The sequence below is a fragment of the Castanea sativa genome, chromosome 1, assembly GCF_040712315.1.
Source record: "Castanea sativa cultivar Marrone di Chiusa Pesio chromosome 1, ASM4071231v1".
Lineage (NCBI taxonomy): Eukaryota > Viridiplantae > Streptophyta > Magnoliopsida > Fagales > Fagaceae > Castanea > Castanea sativa.
Window position 1 is genome coordinate 8653392 of NC_134013.1, and position 20464 is coordinate 8673855.

Genomic DNA, 20464 nt, shown 5'->3' on the forward strand with positions numbered 1-20464 from the left:
TTTGTGGTCCGAGGACTGCATTTAACCAAGTTTCTGTTTGATTCTTAAAATTGTAACTTCAAATGTTAATTTTCCCAAAGTAGGAGGTCCGAAGACCCGACATAACTAAGGTTCTGTTTAACAAATGACAAGACATCAATTTCCACAAGGTTTGTGGTCCGAGGACTGCACTTAACCAAGTTTCTGTTTGATTCTTAAAATTGTAACTTCAAATGTTAATTTTCCCAAAGTAGGAGGTCCGAAGACCCGACATAACTAAGGTTCTGTTTAACAAATGACAAGACATCAATTTCCACAAGGTTTGTGGTCCGAGGACTGCACTTAACCAAGTTTCTGTTTGATTCTTAAAATTGTAACTTCAAATGTTAATTTTCCCAAAGTAGGAGGTCCGAAGACCCGACATAACTAAGGTTCTGTTTAACAAATGACAAGACATCAATTTCCACAAGGTTTGTGGTCCGAGGACTCGCACTTAACCAAGTTTCGTTTGATTCTTAAAATTGTAACTTCAAATGTTAATTTTCCCAAAGTAGGAGGTCCGAAGACCCGACATAACTAAGGTTCTGTTTAACAAATGACAAGACATCAATTTCCACAAGGTTTGTGGTCCGAGGACCTGCACTTAACCAAGTTTCGTTTGATTGTTAAAATTGTAACTTCAAATGTTAATTTTCCCAAAGTAGGAGGTCCGAAGACCCGACATAACTAAGGTTCGTTTAACAAATGACAAGACATCAATTTCCACAAGGTTTGTGGTCCGAGGACTGCACTTAACCAAGTTTCGTTTGATTGTTAAAATTGTAACTTCAAATGTTAATTTTCCCAAAGCAGGAGGTCCAAAGACCCGACATAACTAAGGTTCTGTTTAACAAATGACAAGACATCAATTTCCACAAGGTTTGTGGTCCGAGGACTGCACATAACCAAGTTTCTGTTTGAGTCTTAAAATTGTAACTTCAAATGTTAATTTTCCCAAAGTAGGAGGTCCGAAGACCCGACATAACTAAGGTTCTGTTTAACAAATGACAAGACATCAATTTCCACAAGGTTTGTGGTCCGAGGACTGCACTTAACCAAGTTTCTGTTTGATTGTTAAAATTGTAACTTCAAATGTTAATTTTCCCAAAGTAGGAGGTCCGAAGACCCGACATAACTAAGGTTCTGTTTAACAAATGACAAGACATCAATTTCCACAAGGTTTGTGGTCCGAGGACTGCACTTAACCAAGTTTCTGTTTGATTCTTAAAATTGTAACTGCGAGCGTCAGAGCTACTCATAACTTTGAAATACAAACTAACAAAAGCTCATTTTATTAATAATAATACCTTCTAAGATTATTTACATTCCATGGACGTGGCACAATCCGTTCATCTAGATCAGCTAGCCTATATGACCCTATGCCTGCTACTGAAACAATGCGATAGGGGCCTTCCCAGTTAGGTCCCAGCTTACCCCAAGCCGGGTTCTTAGAAGTGCCTACAACTTTCCTTAATACAAGATCACCAGGTGCAAGTGGTCTTAGCTTCACATGGGCATCATATCCTCGTTTTAGCTTCTGCTGATAATAGGCCATTTGGACCATAGCTACCTCACGCCGTTCCTCAAGTAAATCAAGATCTTTCTCTAGAAGTCCCTTGTTATTCTCTGGGCTAAAAGAACTTGTCTTTAGAGTAGGAAAACCAGATTCCAAAGGTATCACCGCCTCGGCTCCATAAGTCATAGAGAATGGCGTTTCTCCAGTGGATCTGCGCGGTGTGGTCCGATACGTCCACAGGACATGAGGGAGCTCCTCTACCCATCTACCTTTCGCATCGTCCAACCTCTTCTTGAGCCCGTTAACTATGACCTTGTTAACGGCCTCGGCTTGTCCATTTCCCTGAGGATAAACAGGGGTGGAATATCTGTTTATGATACCCATGTCACCACAATACTTCCTAAAAGCCTTACTATCGAACTGGACACCATTGTCAGAGATGAGTGTGTGTGGTACACCAAATCTAGTAACGATGTTTTTCCATATAAATTTCTTTGAATCGACATCTCGGATATTGGCTAAGGGCTCAGCTTCAACCCATTTAGTGAAGTAGTCTGTTCCCACCAGCAGCCATCTTTTGTTGCCAACAGCCCTCGGAAATGGCCCTACAATGTCCAAGCCCCACTGTGCGAAAGGCCAAGGGCTGGAGAGAGGGTTAAGAACCCCTCCAGGTTGGTGGATATTAGGGGCGAACCTCTGACATTGATCACATTTTCTGGCATAGTCCTGAGCTTCCCTCTCGCATATTAGGCCACCAATAACCCCGAGTCGTGGCTCTATGGGCTAAAGACCTTCCCCCAGTGTGGCTCCCACAAATTCCCTCATGCAATTCCTCCAGTAATGCCTCTGTTGATTCAGGGTGCACACATAACAAATACGGTCCTAAGAAGGATCGTTTGTATAGCTTCTGGTCCTCGGACAACCAGAAACGCGGCGCCTTTCGACGTATCTTTTCTGCTTCAACCTTGGCTTCGGGAAGAATGTCATTTTTAAGAAAAGATATGATCGAATCCATCCAACTAGGACCAGGCCTTATCAGATGGATGCGAGGTGCGTTAGCAGTTACAAGAGAAGGTTCTACCAAATCCTGAACGAGGATAACCCTTGGTAACCCTTGAGCCGAGGACGTTGCCAACGTAGCCAAGGAATCTGCATGAGTGTTTCCACTCCTAGAAACGTGAGCTAAGGAAAAGGAGTCGAATTCAGCCTGCTGGCATTTGACCTGAGCCAAATATTCCTGCATTCTGGGGTCTCTAGCCTCCATGGTTCCCATGACCTGGCCAACCACCAACTGAGAGTCTGAGAACACATGGATTTCCTTGCCACCCATCTTATGTACCATTTTCATGCCTACCAAGACTGCTTCATACTCGGCCTCATTGTTAGTAGCCGAGAAAGCCAATCTCAAAGATTTTTCGAAGACAATTCCTTCAGGGGACATTAGAACAAGTCCAACACCAGACCCTTTTTGATTAGCAGCCCCATCCACATAAACTCTCCAAGCCGAGGGCGATACGGTTGTAATCACACCAACTGATTTTTCACCCATGTGTGCTTCTTTTGAAGCTTCTTCTAGCAATGGTTCAATAAACTCTGCCACCAAATCAGCGAGGACCTGTCCCTTCTCCGAAGTGCGAGGCTTGTATTTAACATCGAAGGCTCCCAAAATGGTTCCCCATTTTGCCACCCTGCCAGAATAATCAGCACTACGCAGCACAGCCTTAAGAGGCAACTGGGTCAAAACAACCACAGTATGAGATTGGAAATAATGGGGAAGTTTGCGCGTGGCATGGACTACAGTCAGAAATGCTTTTTCCAAGGGCAGATAGCGCACCTCGGCCTCATTCAAGGACTTACTAACGTAGTAGATCGGTCTCTGTACTCCGCTTTCATTCCTTATAAGGACTAAGCTCACCGCGTGAATAGCCACGGCCAGATAAGCGAATAAAACCTCGTCCACCTCAGGGCGAGATAAAATAGGTGGCCGAGAAAGATATTGCTTAAGCTGTTGGAAAGCTAAATCGCAGTCCTCAGTCCATTGAAACCTTTTCTACTTGTGCAACAACTGAAAGAAAGGACGGCACCGGTCAGCTGACCGAGAAATAAATCTATTCAACGCAGCCACCATTCCAGTCAATTTCTGAATCTCTTTTGGGTTCCTAGGCGGCTGCAAATTCTGAATAGCCTTAACCTGCACCGGGTTTACCTCTATGCCCCTATGAGTAATCATATATCCCAAGAACTTTCCAGATCCCACGCCAAAAGAACACTTGGAGGCGTTAAGGCGCAACTTATACTTCCTTAGCATCTGGAAGGTGTCGGTCAGATCTGTCATGTGCGATGGTACTGCCTTACTCTTCACCACCATATCATCCACGTATACTTCGATGGTTTTCCCCAGTTCAAACATTCGGGTCATCATTCTTTGATAAGTAGCCCCAGCGTTTTTTAATCCAAACGGCATGACCTTATAATGATAGTTCCCGGTTGGAGTAATGAAAGCAGTCTTCTCCTGATCCTCCAACGCCAAGGGAATTTGGTGGTAACCCTGGAAGGCGTCCAAGAAACTCATCCGAGGATGTCCAACAGTAGCATCTACCAGTTGATCAATCCGTGGCATTGGGAACGAATCTTTAGGACAGGCCTTGTTCAGATCAGTAAAGTCCACACATACTCTCCAATTACCGCTCTTCTTTTTAACAACAACAGTATGAGCCAACCATTCAGGGTAGAAAACTTCTTTGATAGCCCCCGCCCTTTTGAGTTTAAGAACCTCTTCCTTCACAGCCTCAGAATGCTCTCGGGAAGATCGCCGAGGTGGCTGCCTCCTCGGAACAATGGCAGGATTGACGTTTAGACGATGACAAATAAAGTTCGGATCTACGCCTGGAGCCTCATAGGGGTCCCACGCAAAGACATCTAAATTATCCTTCAGAAATTTCAACAATTCTATCTTCTCTTGGGGTGGCAAAAGTATGCCAACTTGGAAGAACCTCTCTGGATCATCTGTTATTACAAACTTCTCTAACTCCTCACAAATAGCCTCGTCTCCTGTCATCGCTCCGGGTGCCTCCGGAGCTGTTAATTGCTATGACTCCTGGATGGGCAAGGTTGATGACTCAATTTCCGACTGACGAAGCACCGCAGCCGATATGCATTGCCTAGCCACTACCTGGCTGCCGAGGATTTCCTCAACATGCTCCCCCGAGGGGAATTTCACTTTAACATGTAAGGTAGAGGAGACAGCTCCCAGAGCGTGCAGCCATGGCCTGGCGAGGATGGCTGTATATGGAGAGTACGCGTCAACCACAATGAAATCCACCTCAACCGTTTCTGTGCCGGATTGGACGGGTAAACGGATCTGTCCCTTCGGCACAACGGCCCTCCCTTCGAAGCTTATAAGTGGGGAGTCGTAAGGGGTTAAATCTTCCAACTCCAATCTCAGCCCTTTAAATAGATCAGGGTATATGATATTTGCACCGCTGCCCTGATCTATCATCACCCTCCTCACATCATAGTTCCCTATCCTGAGGGTAACCACAAGAGCATCGTCATGGGGCTGGATAGTCCCTACCTTATCCTCCTCAGAGAAACCCAAGACAGGTAAAGTACACTTTAATCTCTTCGGCCTGCTACCTATATCCTCGGCCTGCGGATGGGAAACCGCCATCACCCTGGTGGGACCTGAGCCGGTCCTACCAGGTGCGGCGAAGATAACATTAATTGTTCCCAATGCTGGCCGAGATGAACTGTTCCTCTGGTTGTTTGACCCAACTTGACTGACCTCGCCCAGGGGCCGACACAAGTGCCGCTTCAACTTTCCCTCACTGACGAGCTGCTCTAGATGGTTCCACAGAGTCCGACATTTCTCGGTAGTGTGACCCACATCCTGATGATACTGACAAAACAGGTTTTGATTTCTTCTCGCAGGGTCCCCTGCCATCTTGCCGGGCCATCTGAAGAAGGGCTCTTTACGAACTTTTTCTAATAACTGATGCACTGGTTCCCGGAAGATAGTATTTACAGCCTGAGGTGCTGCCGAGCCAGATTGTCCGAAGTAATCCCTCCTCGGTTTGTTGTTGTGATATCTGTCCGACCTGAAATCCCTTCTCTCCTGTGGGATAACCTTCTCCTTTCCTTTTCCCTGTTGATGGTCTTCCTCTACCCTCTTGTATTCATCAATACGATCCATAAGACGGCATACGCTACGGACGGGCTTTTTCGTCAAAGACTTTCTTAGGTCGTGATCAGTAGGGAGACCCACCTTAAAGGTATTAAGCGCCACCTCATCAAAGTCGTCATCTATTTCATTAAACATCTCCCAGTATCGGTCGGAGTATGCTTTCAGTGTCTCCCCTTCCTTCATGGCCATGGATAGTAACGAGTCCAATGGCCGAGGGACTCTGCTACACGTAATGAACCGCGAAGCAAATGCCCTGGTTAGCTCCCCAAATGAGCCTACAGATCCTGATTTGAGACCGTTAAACCATCTCATAGCCACAGGTCCCAAGCTGGAGGGGAAGACTTTACACATCAAAGGCTTGTTGTGAGAGTGCACTGCCATCCTTTGGTTGAAGTGACTCACGTGCTCCACCGGATCAGTCCGGCCATTATAGATGGTAAACGTGGGCTGGGTGAACCTCCCGGGAAGCCTCCCCTCTCAATCCTCCGTGAAAACGGAGATTTAGAGAGTTGGTGCAACGCCCTACTCATGGTATCGTTGCCTAAGCCCCTAGAACGAAACTTCTTACGTCTGCTTGTTGGTTGATCGTCCTCTTCACCGGAGGATGTTGCGCTGGTGGGGGAACGTGACCTTGAACTGTAGACAACCCCCCTATCTTTCTCTGAGGAAGAACTAGACGAGGACGGGGAAACCTTACGTTTAGCACGGCGTAACTTCCTCTTCAAACGATTGATTTCCTTCTGCATGGATTTAGAACCCTCATCGTGAGTAGTGCTACCTCCTCCATGAGTATGGCTAGCGCCTGGGTATTCTGTATGGACGCTTCCCTCACGATCCCTACGATGTTCAAGACGTTCAAAGTGATCTTCCGGTTGTGATCCTTGTGACTCTGCATGGTGAGAGCCTAAGCCTGCCATAATATCCCTACTTCTTCTAGACTAGATTCCCACAGACGGCGCCAATTGTAAGCGCACACTGTACCTGATCCCAAGAACAGTTATGGGCTCAGGCCCAATGAGCCTTAAACAATATGAATTTGTAGAGTGTGGGCTTGAAACCCAGGTTAGAAGCGTATGAGGATTAAATGACAAACTAAAGATTGCAAATGCTTGGAAACAATAAGGAGTATAGTCAATTAGCCTCCTCGGACATAAACCACGAGTTGTTCTTATATTATCTCTCTCTTTGTTTCTTTTCTTTTTAGGTTACAAAAAGTCCGTCCCCCCTTTCTGTCTTAAATTGCTCTTTATATATTACTCTTTTGAATGCTTTGTACACGTGTTGCCTCACCTCCCCCTTAGACTAGATATTTCTTTTCTCGTTGCCTTTGAATAGTAACCAAGTTTCTCTTCCACTCGTTCGTGTCACTTCCCCATAAATGCGGCCAGGGTGGTAGGTGCAGGGTTTTTAATGTGGAGGTAGCAGCCTTTATCTTTGACATTTCTTCAACACCGGTGCTTCTGGGGCGTTCTAGGGTTCACCCCTTTTAACCATTGGCCTTAACTGTGTCATCCCCTAACCTTTACTATGAAATCCCGAGTTCTTCGGTGCTCATCCGAGGGTAAGTTCACCCTCGGCTGGATCCTCGGATCCTCGGCGTATGGGCCGACCCATAGTACTAACAACTTCTAAACCCAGGGTCAGGTCGGCCTTCCTTAACACGGCCCAAAAGGCCCACGTTCCCATCAGGATCTTTTTACTCCCCACAGATATTATAATTATTCAGTAGTGAATAAATTTTCACTTGGAAAAAGTATAAAAATATCTACTAATTAAGTATTATATACAATTTAAATTGTATTATTAGAAGGCTTTAACGAAAGACAATTCTTATATAGTACTAGAATAGTGCTCTGAACTCTCATAAAGGAAGTGAACCCCATAGTGAATTTCACATGTGAAGTTACCTTTTTGAGAGTTCGAAACACTAGTGCTTTGAACTCTCATAAAAGAAGTGAATTCCATAGTGAATTTCACATGTGGAGCTACCTTTGTGAGAGTTCGAAACACTACTTTGAGACTATATATCTAAACAAAAGCCAAACTTTTATGGCATTAAAGATTCTTGTATTTTTTACCCAAAATTTTTTTTATCGTATTATATTACTGGAAAGAAAAAAATTTGCATGAGCCAAACAAATAAAAATCGTACGTATTCTAGTTTATGATTCATCAAGTGTAGTATGTCTGACTTTTATTTTCTATCTTAAAATTTCATTATGTTATAAGAAAAGAAAAAATTATAGTAATCAGTGACATTCTGTCATCACACACAAAAATTATATGTATATGCCAGGTACACCATATACCAGCTCCATCACACATTCCTTTAGTTAAGTATAAAGATGAACAGACAGTATTCATTTATTAAACTCGGTTCTATTTTAATTCAACTCGTGAAAACAATGGACGACGAGGAACTAGGAAGCCAAACCAGATCAGTCTACCTCGTGGGTTTGGTTTATTTATGGTCTTGGTCTTGTTTTTTTTTTTTATATAACAATGAACTATGAACTAGGAAGCCAAACCAGATCAGTCTACCTCGTGGTCTTGGTCTTGTTCATATATGTAGTTCTATTTTATTTTATGTTTTTGGTTCATATAGTTGTATTGTTTATTTATTTTAACTCCGCGAAACTTGAGCCACACAATATCAATCATGATGTTGAAGCAGCGAATATTCATAGTCATCAACGATCAGTAACCACAGACCAGATTAGCCGTACACCTCAAGACTAGCTCATCAAACCTCAGAGACTCGAAACCCCGGAAGAGACACAACAAGTGGTCAGACAGACACTGAGTCCGAGTCGTACAGTGCACTAACCTTAGCTACGTAAACTAAACTCCGCATGCCCTTTTCAATCAAACCAAAAGAACAACCTTTGCTTCCAAGTTCCAACCCTTATAACCCTAACCATGGTTAACTAACCCTTCCCCTAAATTTTTTTTTTTTTTCCCTCTCTTCGCTGCCTTACAACCACACTTCCTTCCTAGTCTTTATAGCTCTGCAAGGAAAGAATATATGATACATAGGGATGGGTTGGATAAACAGTCATCAAGAGAGAAAAGGGAAAGATGAATTTAGTGGCTTTTCAGCCTTTAAAGTTTAAGGAATTTCTTATTCTATTCATTGGGCTTTGGATGAGAGAGAGAAAGAGAGGGAGAAAGGGATGGTTTCTATGGGGTTTTCAAAATCTAGATGTTGGTCAAAGATATTAGTACAGCTGCTTTAGGATCTTTTTATAGCGAGAGAGAGAGAAAGTTGTGAACTTGGGATTAAAAAAGTACTGGGTCTCTTTTGGAATGATTTTTGGAAACCAATACTAGAGGCAAAAAAGGATTTGAAATTTTGAACATCAAAGTTAATGAAAGATTTTGATTTTAAGTGGTGTGGTTTCTTGTTTGTGTTATAGGGATATTTGGGTACACATATTAATATAGCAATAAGATTATTTGTTTGTACTTTTGTTGATTGAGATATATATATCTATAGGTTTAGATTGAGAAAGATCGATGGGCAAGAAGAAGCCCCAAAAAACGAAGGAACTTTCAGTAGCAATAGCAGAAGCTTCAATAACAGGAGATGAAGGCCAGCAACAGCCACAGTCTCAGACACCCAGAAAGAGAGGCAGGCCTCGCAAGATCATTCCTGAAAGCCAAGATAAAAAAGAAGATGAAGAAGAATCAGTAGCTAAAGAAGCTGAAGATACTACTAATGAGAGTCAATCGAAGAAAGTTAAAACGGGTGAGGAAGAAGAAGAACAACAACAACAAAAGCTAAAAGGAGAGGGTTCTTCTGCCTCTATGGGATTGGGAGCTTCGAAGAAAGAAGAGGGTCAGGCAGGGAAGAGGGAGGTATTACCAAAAGAGCCTCCAAGAAGCAGAGCTAGGCGAAAGAGTAAACCCAGAAAGAGCAGCTAGCTGAGAGGCTTAAATTAGTGGTAATATTAATTTAAGCCCCACTCTTTTATTTTTCTTTATTATTACGTCTAGCAAATCAAGGAATAGATTTTTCCTTCCTTTTTGTTCCCTTCATGCTGTGCAGCTTCCCGATTCACTATTTGCTTCTCTCTTTTAATTCACAAAGAGAGATTAAAGGGCATAGCTTTCGTATTGATTGCTTCAAGTAATTGTGCTTATCATTCTGTATTTGACTATTTTCTTCGTTTTTCCTTTCTGGGTCCGAAAAAAAATCATTTTTCTATATAAGCAAAGAAGCTTTAAGAAATTTAGAACTATTGTTATATCATCTTCTTTACAATTTCTATTGTACAAAAAATTGGAATTACGGTTATTTTATTTAGCGTACATGGAAGCTTTGAGACCTGAAAGTAGAGGTCCATTTCTTAAGTTAGATTTGTTTTTCAGGGTTTTTAATGATACAGAATATTTTTTTGAGAGTTTTTGCTATGGTAGCTTTTTATTATCCGATAAAATATGGTAGAATAAGCTTTTTTATTCTCACTACAAAAAAAAGTCATATTAGAAGAAAAGAAGTAGTAAAAAAGAGGAGAAGGAAAACAAAAGAAGATACAAAGAATGAGTGAGTTGTGGGGGAAGCAAGAAAGAAATAGTTGGGAGAGATGTTGCCATATGAAAGGTAAGGTGGGAGAAGCAGCTGGTGTAGAGTAGCTAAGATTGGAAAACAGAAATCGAATTTTACGAATTCAGAGAGTTGGTGCCAGTGCCAGTGGCAGTGCCAGCTTTGTGCGATTACGAAGAGACAAACTAATATTTGATGCCCAACTCAATGCCTATTGCACGTGACGGTCACGTTCCAATAATGAAAAAAAAAAAAATATATATATATATATATATAGGAATTTACTAACATAGGCATATTTAGTAAATTATTTTAAAAAAAATTTTATTGAAAAACAAAGAAATAATTAACTATTTTAACAATTTTTTTAATTTTTTATAAAATGTAACTTGTCCAGTAAACTAATAGAAGACTGAGTTATGAATTTTAGTTAACTTAATTAATAAAGTTTTAATAATTGTATAAAAAATTTAGAGTTTAATTTTTGTTGACGCTAAATATTAACTGATATTTTAATAGGATGGTAATGGGCTATTATCACGCACAGAACAGAACAGACGCGGTCGAAGCTCTAAAAAAAATTTGGAGGACTGATAGTTGACAGGGCTTGACGCTTTTGAACGTGGAATCCACGGCATTTAAGGGCGCGTCAGTGACACACACAGGAGATGAGCCCAAGTTTCATAAACCAATGGGTCTTATAATAAATATATATTGGCGGAGTCAAAAAAGAAGAAAAAAAGTAGCAGAGCTGTGACGTTGCAGAGTGAGTGAGTGAGTTGAGAGAGACGTCCTGGATATGTCTTATGGACTACAGGATTTTTATGAATGACTCAGGACGTTCGGGTACACTAACTTTATTGCACACTTCTCTATTTTTTGTGCTGACAGAAATCATTATTATTTTTTTATTCAATAACTTAGGATTTCATCAAAAAGGTTAGAGATAGAGAGACTCTCTAGTAGTGTATTTTGAACAATAAATTTTAATATTTAAATAATTTTTTACATTTTTTTATATATATTTTTTTATATATATTTTTAAAATATAATAATATTATTAGAATAATATTACTAAACGGCCTCATACGTTCTTTCTTTCACTATTTTGCAATCCATGCTACAACTTAGACCGGTACACATGTCAAAGTGGCGATTGAATTGTGATTTTTTTTTTTTTGTGTAAATGACGTAATTCAATTATATTAACAAAGGCCGGTTTACCACTTACTTTTGAAAACTTTTTAAAAGGTTTGAAAAAACTATCAAAAAAAATTATTTACTTTTTCATTTTTTTATAAAATATTTTGTCAAATAATATTTTTATAGGGAAATGTTAACTAATGCTTTAAAGCAGAGCTATTTTTAGAAATTATTTATTGAGAAAATAATAAAATAATAAATATTGTTGACAGTTTTTTATATTTTTCATGAAAGATGTGAGGAATTTTTTTTATTATAATTTATTAACGATTGTCATAGGTATTCATTAACATTATTCTTCCTAATATATGCCCAAGCATACATTAGCAAAACTCTATTAACAAATATGCTATTAACAAGCATGTAATTATGTTTTCTTATTATTGTTTATTAACAATTATGCATTCATTAACGTGATCTTTTTTAATATATGCCCTGCCATACATTAGTAAAACTCTATTAACAAATATGCAATTTTTTAATATATGCCCTGTCATACATTAGTAAAACTCTATTAACAAATATGCAATTATTATGTATTAGGTAAGGATGTTTAAACAATAATTTTCAGTGTTTAAATATCCTCACATGTATTTTTACTATACTTTTTTACCTACATATATTTTTATAACACTTAAAACAACAAGAAATCTTTAACCAAATCACACCAAAATGTTTGTGAACTTTTATTTGATTACTTAAGGGAAAAGAAACACTTAATTGAAAATCTCTAACCAAACATCACCAAAATGTTTGTGAACTTGTATTTGATTACTTAAAGGATAAGCAACACTTCAACCAAAAAAAATAAAAAACAAAAGGGATAAAAAACACTAGCAGCTGTCAGGCCCAGGCTTTGACCTTGCTTGCTTTCGGTGGGACCCTAGCGTATCCCCATCCCCTAGTGGGGGTTTCGCTTTCAAACTGAAACTAGTGGGTACTGTTTGATTGAAGTATATTAAAACCGAAAACCAAACCAGACCACACCGAGTATGGATTGAAGATACATGTTGGTGACCGTTTGTTTTAAGCGACTATATCTATTGATTCTCAAAGGAACTAAAAAGAGAGACCTTCTCTATTTGGGCGACATGCAGAAAGGCTCGTGCGGATTGGGTCAATATCACACGCATCTATCCCCTATAGTTTAAATTTAGTGTTATTGATCTATTGGGTTTGACAAATGGTGAAATTGCTCGGGTTAATTTTTAAACAGACTATTTGATTAGAGGTATACGTCGGTGCTCATTTGAGTTGTCATAAGAAATTATCATATCAATGTCCAACCAAAATACCTAATACATTTTTGTTTTATAGAAGCAAATACCTAATACATTAATAGAAGTTCTAGGAAGGTATAGGCAAATGATCATTTGGCCTATTAGCACTTTTGCTAGTTGTGGGGTGAGATCCGTGAGTTGAATTTCCGTAATAGCAAATAAATTATCCAACAAACACTATTGTTTCTCGATTCCATTTAAATACATTCTTTCGTTAATTACCTACCTCTCCTTCAATCTCTCTCCCCAAGCCGACCCAACTCTTCTCGTTTCCTTTCTTGCCTTCACGGCAGCAATTTTGTCGTAAATGCTGCAGGGGCAATGGATGGGATCATGTGGTTGTGTTGATTGGCAGCAAGATTTAGCAATGGGTTCCTTTCCATTCAACTCCCCAACAAGATTACATTCCATTCTAGTCATTTTCTTTCAAACATAAGAAATATTAATTTCTTGACGTTCTTTTATATTCCATTCCGTTTCCTTTATAAACTCTCAAACATAATGCTAGGATATATTCATTTCCTTTATAAACTCTCAAACATAATGTTAGGATATATTTGTTAGGGAGGGAGACTGGGAGAGGAGGAAAGGGGGGATGGGAGGAGAGAAATGGAGAATACAATACGATAGAAAGAAAGGTGCCAATATTATACTCCGACCAACTTTTCCACTACTCTCCCCATCTCTCTCCATCTAAAACTAGGCTTAGACCCTCACATTCTCGGTTGCAAATTTCCCTTTAATAAATCCCATGGACCAACCACGCTTCTCTCATGCAAATCCAGAGAATTTCTTCTATTTTAGGGTAAAGCAAATAATAATAATAATAATTGAGAATACCCAGCAAGAAAAGAACAAAAAAAAGAAAGAAGAGAAAACAGCTGTCCTATTCCTCAATAATGCTCCTGAGATCATTTCAGTCCAAAAGCGGTTACCACTCGCTGCATCTTCTAGCTCAATTAAAAGTGAATGAAATTTGGCTAGGTTCGTTTATTAATTTTCCAGTTTTCACCAGTCCCCACCGCAGATGAAAGATCCCATGTCAGGGCAGAATGTTTTTCACTCCCTTGTTTACAATGTGACATGATTTTTCTTAACTAAATTAATAAGATATGAACCATATAAACATTTGACTCTTTAACCATTTTGTGAGAATTAACCATCTGATTACAATTGAAGGCATGATAATTTGTCCACAATCGAATAAATGTTCTTTTTCAAAAGAATTAATACAATGATAGCTCACAAACGAGAAAAAATGTTGGGAACTGGATAACGTATATGCCTCAAATTACATGATAATATCCCAATAATTCCCGAGAAAGAAAGTTGGAAAATGGATTGGATGGGATGAATATGGCAAGAATTGAATTTTCTTCACCCAACTTCCATGGCAATGGGTTTAGTACAAGAAGCCACTTGAAATTCAAAGGTTAGGCCATTTCTAAATATAGAAGGAACTTTCGCAGGTCAAGAAGTAGACAGGGATATACAGCGGCTTAAAGTATCATTATACTGCATAGAACACTATTATCATCATGACACTCAGAAAATTAAGAGAAATGCTGACTAGTCAGACAACTGGAGTTCAAGAAAGGTAACGCATACTTGGTCCATGATGAGCCAGTATCCTCAAAGTCGGATAATGAAATGGATGAACCTTAAGGTTCCAAATCTGTCTCGACTTAACATAATCAGGAGCGAACTTATCCAAATGCTTATGTACACTGCAACTAACAGCGTTGCTGACTAATCTGGACAGCTAGAGTTCAAGAAAGGCAAAGCATACTAGGTCTGTGATGAGCCCATTTCCTCAAAGTTGGATAGTGAGCCTTAAGGTTTCAAATCTGTCTTAATTTTTTCAAAATAGTGAACAAATTACCCAAATGCTTATGCACAAAAGTTAAGTGAGGTAAAACACTAGACTCATTTCTACTGCTCTATAATAGAGTTGCAAGACTCAGATAATAGCAGTTAATATCTGGTTCTGCATTCTATTCTCAAAAAAGCAGACAGCTGCAATTTGTCATCAGATGATAAACAGTAAAGCTACCCCAAGATATAGAAAGCAGGTTAAAAGGGTGATGCGCAAGCAAAAGGGGCCTACATTCTTGATTTTGGTAGTATTCAACCTATACCGTTAAAATTATGCAATTTGTCAACTACTGTCAACAGTTTCCTCATGAAAATAATTGATGGGACAAATATACATCAGACGTATTTTACTCACAAATAAGCAGTTTTCTTAGACCAAAACTAGTAAGCCAAAATCTTTGACACTCATATATTTAATTGATACATCAGATAAAACCACCAATAATGTTTTCCTTGAATTTCTAAGAATTGAATTTTCATACAGATGAAGCAATGATTGACCTCTCTAACCAAGCAATTACAAAGTATAACCTTGACAAAACACTAGGTACTACAAAGTAACTTTTTAAAAACATATTATTAAAAAATAAACAAAAATGTAAAAGACAAGGGCAACATGCTATCACATCAACCTGGACTTTTGGGCTCTCATCAATTGCCAGTTAGCCAGAGTGCAGTAAAATATAACCTATAACTAATATAAAATTTTTCCTGTCAACTCAACTAATTCAAGTGTCTAACCTGGTCAGTCAGTGCTGGATTTGTGGCGTCGCTCCTTCTTATACCGAGACTGACCCGGATCAAATCCACCTTCTTCTGCTCCATAGACAGCCCATGATGGTGTGGCAGCCATGTAATCCATGCTGCTAAACGGTTTTCTAGAAGCCACCTGCATTTCCAATGATAGTAAAATCAGTACCTAAAAAACCTATCAATCTAAATTAAACCAGAAACAAAAATGGTGCTGTTTCTAACCAAGTTGTGGAACTTTTCATAATCTATCCATGTGAACCACTTGCCGTTGACCTTAAACTTATCAGTTTTTGCCAGGAGTACACAACAGGAGTGCACATGTTCACATGCAACCTCGTACTCCCCTTGGCTTCTTTGAGCTAAGGCCTCAGAAAAAGATTTCACATCAGAATGCCAGGGTACATTTTCCATTGTCAATTTTGATGTAGCAGACCTGAAAAGTGATCAAAATGATCATGCAGTTCAAGAAACCAACAGGGATGGGGAAGAGTAGGGGGGCAACTCACGTTCCACAATATGTAACACCTTTGATTTCAACAAAATCAGGTTTTCCAATGCTAAAGAGCTTAGAATAAGCATCAATGTCTTCTGTATTCCAGCCTTTCACCAGAGTCAAGCGGTAGACAGTTCGCTGTTGTTTCTCCCTGAGAGCTTTTAAGGAGTCCTGCCAAATATTTCCACAGGTATTAAAATGATAGTTCCAGTCAGTTAAGTTATACCAAGTTAAAAGATCAAGAAAAGGAAAGCAGAGTGGCAGTGAGACATATTGTGTTACTTCATAACATGCATAGAAATTTGGGACCAATTATCAGATGGTTCACGGGTCCCAGAGATTGACATCTTTAAATAACAGCCATATGATAGTCAGTCACTTGAAGAAAAAAAAATTTATGATATGCAGTATTTTGAACCAACTGCTGTGCTGCTATCTAATTTATAACTGACATCTACATCAGGACATAGACAAAAGCAGTGAAGAAGTAAAGACAGAAACTGTGCTGCCCACCCCCCTTTTTCAACCTTCCAATTAGCCACAATTTGATCATTGCTGTTCATTTGATATAGAGAAAGCATCTAGACCTCTTTGGCTTTATACCAAGGATGGTGTACCATCATGTTTATATAGGATCTTTTCTCACTAATGGTTCATCAGTAGGATTTGTAAGTGGATTTCCATCAACTTTATTATTTTTCAAGTAAACCACGAAAAAAAAAAACAAAGGAACCATTGGAGCCAACCTCTCTAAAAATCGAAGAATAGAAAAAAAGTTGTATTTTCTTCTGTGATAAGAAGTAGAGCAAATAATGAATTCAGTAGGAGATTTTTTATTTATTTGAATTTATGCTTTCTTAAGAGTTGATCTCTACAGTGCATAGAGGTTAATCAATTATCTAAACAGTTTGCAAACAGTCAGACTACGATCACAGTAGAGGTTTTAGTGCCAAATAGTTTTAGCTCCTAAATACTGAAAGAAGTTTACATACAATGAAGCGCTCCCAAAAATCCCCAAAGAGTGGCCTATCAATTGCCTTCAAGCTATCCTTTGTCGCAGCATCTACGCTTACATATAACTGCAAAAGTCACAAAAAAAAAAAAAAAATATATATATATATATATATATATATATATCAATTGGGTTTGCAATTGATTAGACTTGCAAGGATCTTCTGATGCAAGATTCTTTTTGACAAAGAATTTACTGGGACATGCAAACCTGGGTAACAGGCCTCAGCATTTCAATTTTTTCAGGAAACTGTGCATTTGTTACAAGGAAAGTAGAAATCCGCCGCCGGTGCAGCTCATCCACAAGTGTATTGATCTCTGGGTACATAATTGGTTCACCAACAAGTGATAAGGCACAATGCCTAGGTGAGAGACCTTCCATTAACCGCTCCAATGTAACGCCTGCATGAACAGATTCTTGGGTCAAGGGTAGACAAGATTTTTTTAAAAATATCAACAAATATACCAACACAGAGATGGATATGGCTATATATATATATACATACACAGCAACACAGACATGCATAAAAGCTGAAAGGGATTTGCACAAAATGAAAAAGAAGCATAAGCCATGTGTGATGCAGGACAGTAGTAGGAAAAAAGAGACAAAAGGGGCAAAGGAGATAAACAGAATGAATCCTAAGCTTCACCAACTAGAATTTGTCTGTAAACCCAACACATCACAACCTAAGGGTGTTTGCCATCACCACCAAACAAACAGAAGCACATTCTCAAATAATAAAATTCTTATTCCAATTGTAATGTCCTTCATGATCACAAGAGCACTAGTTTAATAAGGTTTCAAGGATTACATCCATATGGAAATATCTAATTGAATCCCATAAAACCCTCAACATTAAAAACCAAATTCAAAAATAAAAATAACTTCACATTCAAAAATAAAATCTGAAATAATGTTGGTGCTCCTTGCATCAATGTGTTAAATGAATTGAAGTCACCATTTTTCAGCCAAAGCAATCACCATATATCTTTGACGATACCAAGGCCAGACCAGGCAATTTCATATAAGGGTCTACCATACTTTTCAATACCAGGGCTCAACCTGCAAAGAAAAAAGACCGCTACCCAGAATTCTTTCATTTGCTTAAACTATTGCACGCAGGTTTATTATTTTAAAGGATTATCCAACCAGTACAGAAATAAAATAAGTTACCAGGAACTCCTTTCATTTGCTTAATCATATTTGTATGCAGGTCTATGGCAGAATTCACAATCTCTAAGGGATCATCCATCTTCCACTGCCAACTCTTTCCAACAGGATTTGTATGATGTCTCCAACAGAAAACACATTTATTGGCACATGCCAAACTAGGGGTTGCCTCCATGCACCTGTGTCATACCATAGTTTGACAAATTTAAACTGCTAGCTGGGGCAACATGATATTTATAGTTTTATTAAACATGAATAAATTCAACAAAAAAGTATGTAGCCTCAGCAACCACCAAAAAAAAAAGAGAGCGAGAGAAGAAAAAATGGGCTGTGTAGAAACAGAGAACTCTATATTTACAAACATAGAAAACTACAGAATCTTGGTTATGAGATAGAAGTTCTCATTAGTTTTCGTTCAAATTTGATTATCTGACGAATGTTTCCTTAAAATTGGCCATATTGTTGGACAATCAAATAAAAATGGAGTCATAATCATGAAAACCTAATATGATGGCAAAAACTTCATAACAAGTTAATAAAGAACCAATTACCTGTGACTCTCAATTCCATAAAATGAGTGCTTGTAGCAACCTCCTCGGCCTCTAAGCTGAGACTTGGTCCATCTACAAATTTTCACACCACTATGTGAACCAATGATTTTATATCCCTGCAAATGTAATGTCATTTTAACAGAGCCAATAAAAATATATATATATATATATGTAGAAAATAATTAAAAGAGTGCAGCTCATAAAGTGCTAGACTGGAAGATGTGAGGGTAGTAAATTCATTCTAATGATCAAAAGAGGGAAACTGGAAATATATTATTTTCCAATTTATTAAGACCTACATTGCACCACTATCTTCAGAGCCATACAGAGTAAAAAGAAAAGAAATTCTGAACTGTCAATGTATAAGAGAAAGACAAAATTTAACACATACTACCTGTGTAACTTCTAATTGCAGCCTTCGCAGGTACTTCAATACAAGTAACAGATAATGTTTACTCAAGTATACAGGGCACGCATGAGAGACCCTCTAAAGAATTGCAACTTATGGTCAATGTAATCTTATAAAATCAACAATGGAAGGAAGAGAAACCCATTCAATGGTGAGAGACCATTCATACATTGACCGAATTACTAATAAGTTATAACCTCCTTATGCTTCGATTCATAAGCTAACCCACTGAGCAAGTTTTGATATGTGTTTGATATGTTCAAGAATTCTATAATAAGTACTAACATAAACATCTCTAGTAGCTCTAACTCAAGTATTGAATTGACCCCATTCAACGAGGACCGCAATTCAAAACTCAACGGTAATTCAAATCGACACATTTCTAAAAATAGCTACAATAAGACAGGCATACCTGCTTCTCTAAGCTTGCTCTAATCGCCGGAGTCACCATATCTTTTTTCCCATTCAACTTTCCATTAGTTTCAGCCACTGCCACCGCCTTCTTCCTCAGCGGCGCTTTCCCAGCAATATCCTCAACATCAACAATCTCCGAACCCTCGCCACCGCCTTCTTCTTCTTCACTATCCTCATCATCAGCAACACTCTCACCATCACTCTCAGAAACCAAAACTTCTCCACCACCATTTTCGACCACACCACCATGTTTCAAAAACCCAACCACCTTAACACTCCAAGCATCAAACACCTCATCTACATCACCGCTATCCACATCTCCTTCCCAAACAGGCAAAACCTCCCTAGCACCCATCGCTCTCATCTGCTTCGAAAAGTCCCTCGCAACCGAATTGAATGTGGCTCCGTAAGCCCCACTCCCGACGCCGAAAACCGCGAAATTACAATTCGAGAGCAACAGAGACCCAACCCTAAAGTCATCGGCGCTCTCCGCAAGCCAGTTCGCGAAGAACTTAGCACTCGCGGGAGCTTTACCATCTTCCCAAGTCGAAGTTACGATCAAAACTAGGGTTTCTTTCGGAAGATCTTCGGGCTCGTAATCTTTGGGATCGACGAGGTCGAATGCGAGATCGTTTATCGCTAAGAGATCGAATAAGCGTTGAGCTAGGGCTTTGGAGGTACCTGTTTGAGAAACGAAGAAGAGCTTCGGTTTCGAAACGGAGCGATCAGGTTTAGGGTTTTGTAGAGAGAGTTTGAGTTTTCTTAAGCGGCGAGATTCGTAGAAGCAGTAGAATGTTGAGGCGGAGAGGAGAGCTAAGAGAGTGAGTCGAGCTGAGACAGAGGAAAGGGACATAGTTGGTATTATTTTAATTATTTGAATTTTTTTTGTGTTTTTACAGAAATTTGAATAGTTTTAGGGACATGGCGGGGTTTATGCTCTCGGAAACGAATGAGAGCTTTGAGAGTGAAGAAGAAGAAGAAGTGGCGCTTTGGTACGCGAAGATGGTGGGCCGTGTCTCAATTCAACTGGGTGTATGGGCT

At 39.2% G+C, this 20464-nt stretch overlaps 2 protein-coding genes across 4 annotated transcripts; one reads left to right on the forward strand and one right to left on the reverse strand.

Moving 5' to 3' along the window:
• Positions 1-8379: 8379 nt before the first annotated feature.
• Positions 8380-11189, forward strand: LOC142638790 (uncharacterized). Of its 3 annotated transcripts, none has more exons than XM_075812868.1 (2): positions 8380-9661; positions 10811-11189. In XM_075812868.1, the coding sequence occupies exon 1, from the start codon at positions 9234-9236 to the stop codon at positions 9639-9641; it is 408 nt and encodes a 135-aa protein (XP_075668983.1). In that variant the 5' UTR covers positions 8380-9233; the 3' UTR covers positions 9642-9661; positions 10811-11189. The 3 variants fall into 3 exon arrangements, with proteins under 3 accessions (XP_075668983.1, XP_075668978.1, XP_075668973.1); XM_075812863.1 differs by having other exon boundaries at positions 10816-11188; XM_075812858.1 differs by having other exon boundaries at positions 8381-9661; positions 10783-11188.
• A 3817-nt stretch (positions 11190-15006) lies between these two features.
• On the reverse strand, positions 15007-20417 carry LOC142611210 (S-adenosyl-L-methionine-dependent tRNA 4-demethylwyosine synthase). Its single transcript, XM_075783261.1, has 8 exons — positions 19422-20417; positions 18601-18716; positions 18053-18228; positions 17090-17280; positions 16860-16946; positions 15881-16038; positions 15597-15807; positions 15007-15510 (listed from the first exon to the last, which is right to left on the reverse strand). The coding sequence occupies exons 1-8, from the start codon at positions 20274-20276 to the stop codon at positions 15367-15369; spliced, it is 1938 nt and encodes a 645-aa protein (XP_075639376.1). The 5' UTR covers positions 20277-20417; the 3' UTR covers positions 15007-15366.
• Between the last annotated feature and the right edge of the window lie 47 nt (positions 20418-20464).

Bases quoted from the DNA above. Each gene is read 5' to 3' on its own strand.
- LOC142638790 (XM_075812868.1), top strand. From the start codon at position 9,234: ATGGGCAAGAAGAAGCCCCAAAAAACGAAGGAACTTTCAGTAGCAATA.
- LOC142611210 (XM_075783261.1), bottom strand. From the start codon at position 20,276: ATGTCCCTTTCCTCTGTCTCAGCTCGACTCACTCTCTTAGCTCTCCTC. The intron at 18,229-18,600 runs GTAATTGGTTCT...GGTATGACACAG, and splicing joins TATGGAATTGAGAGTCACAG to GTGCATGGAGGCAACCCCTA. The intron at 17,281-18,052 runs GTAACTTATTTT...CTGTTCATGCAG, and splicing joins GCAAATGAAAGGAGTTCCTG to GCGTTACATTGGAGCGGTTA.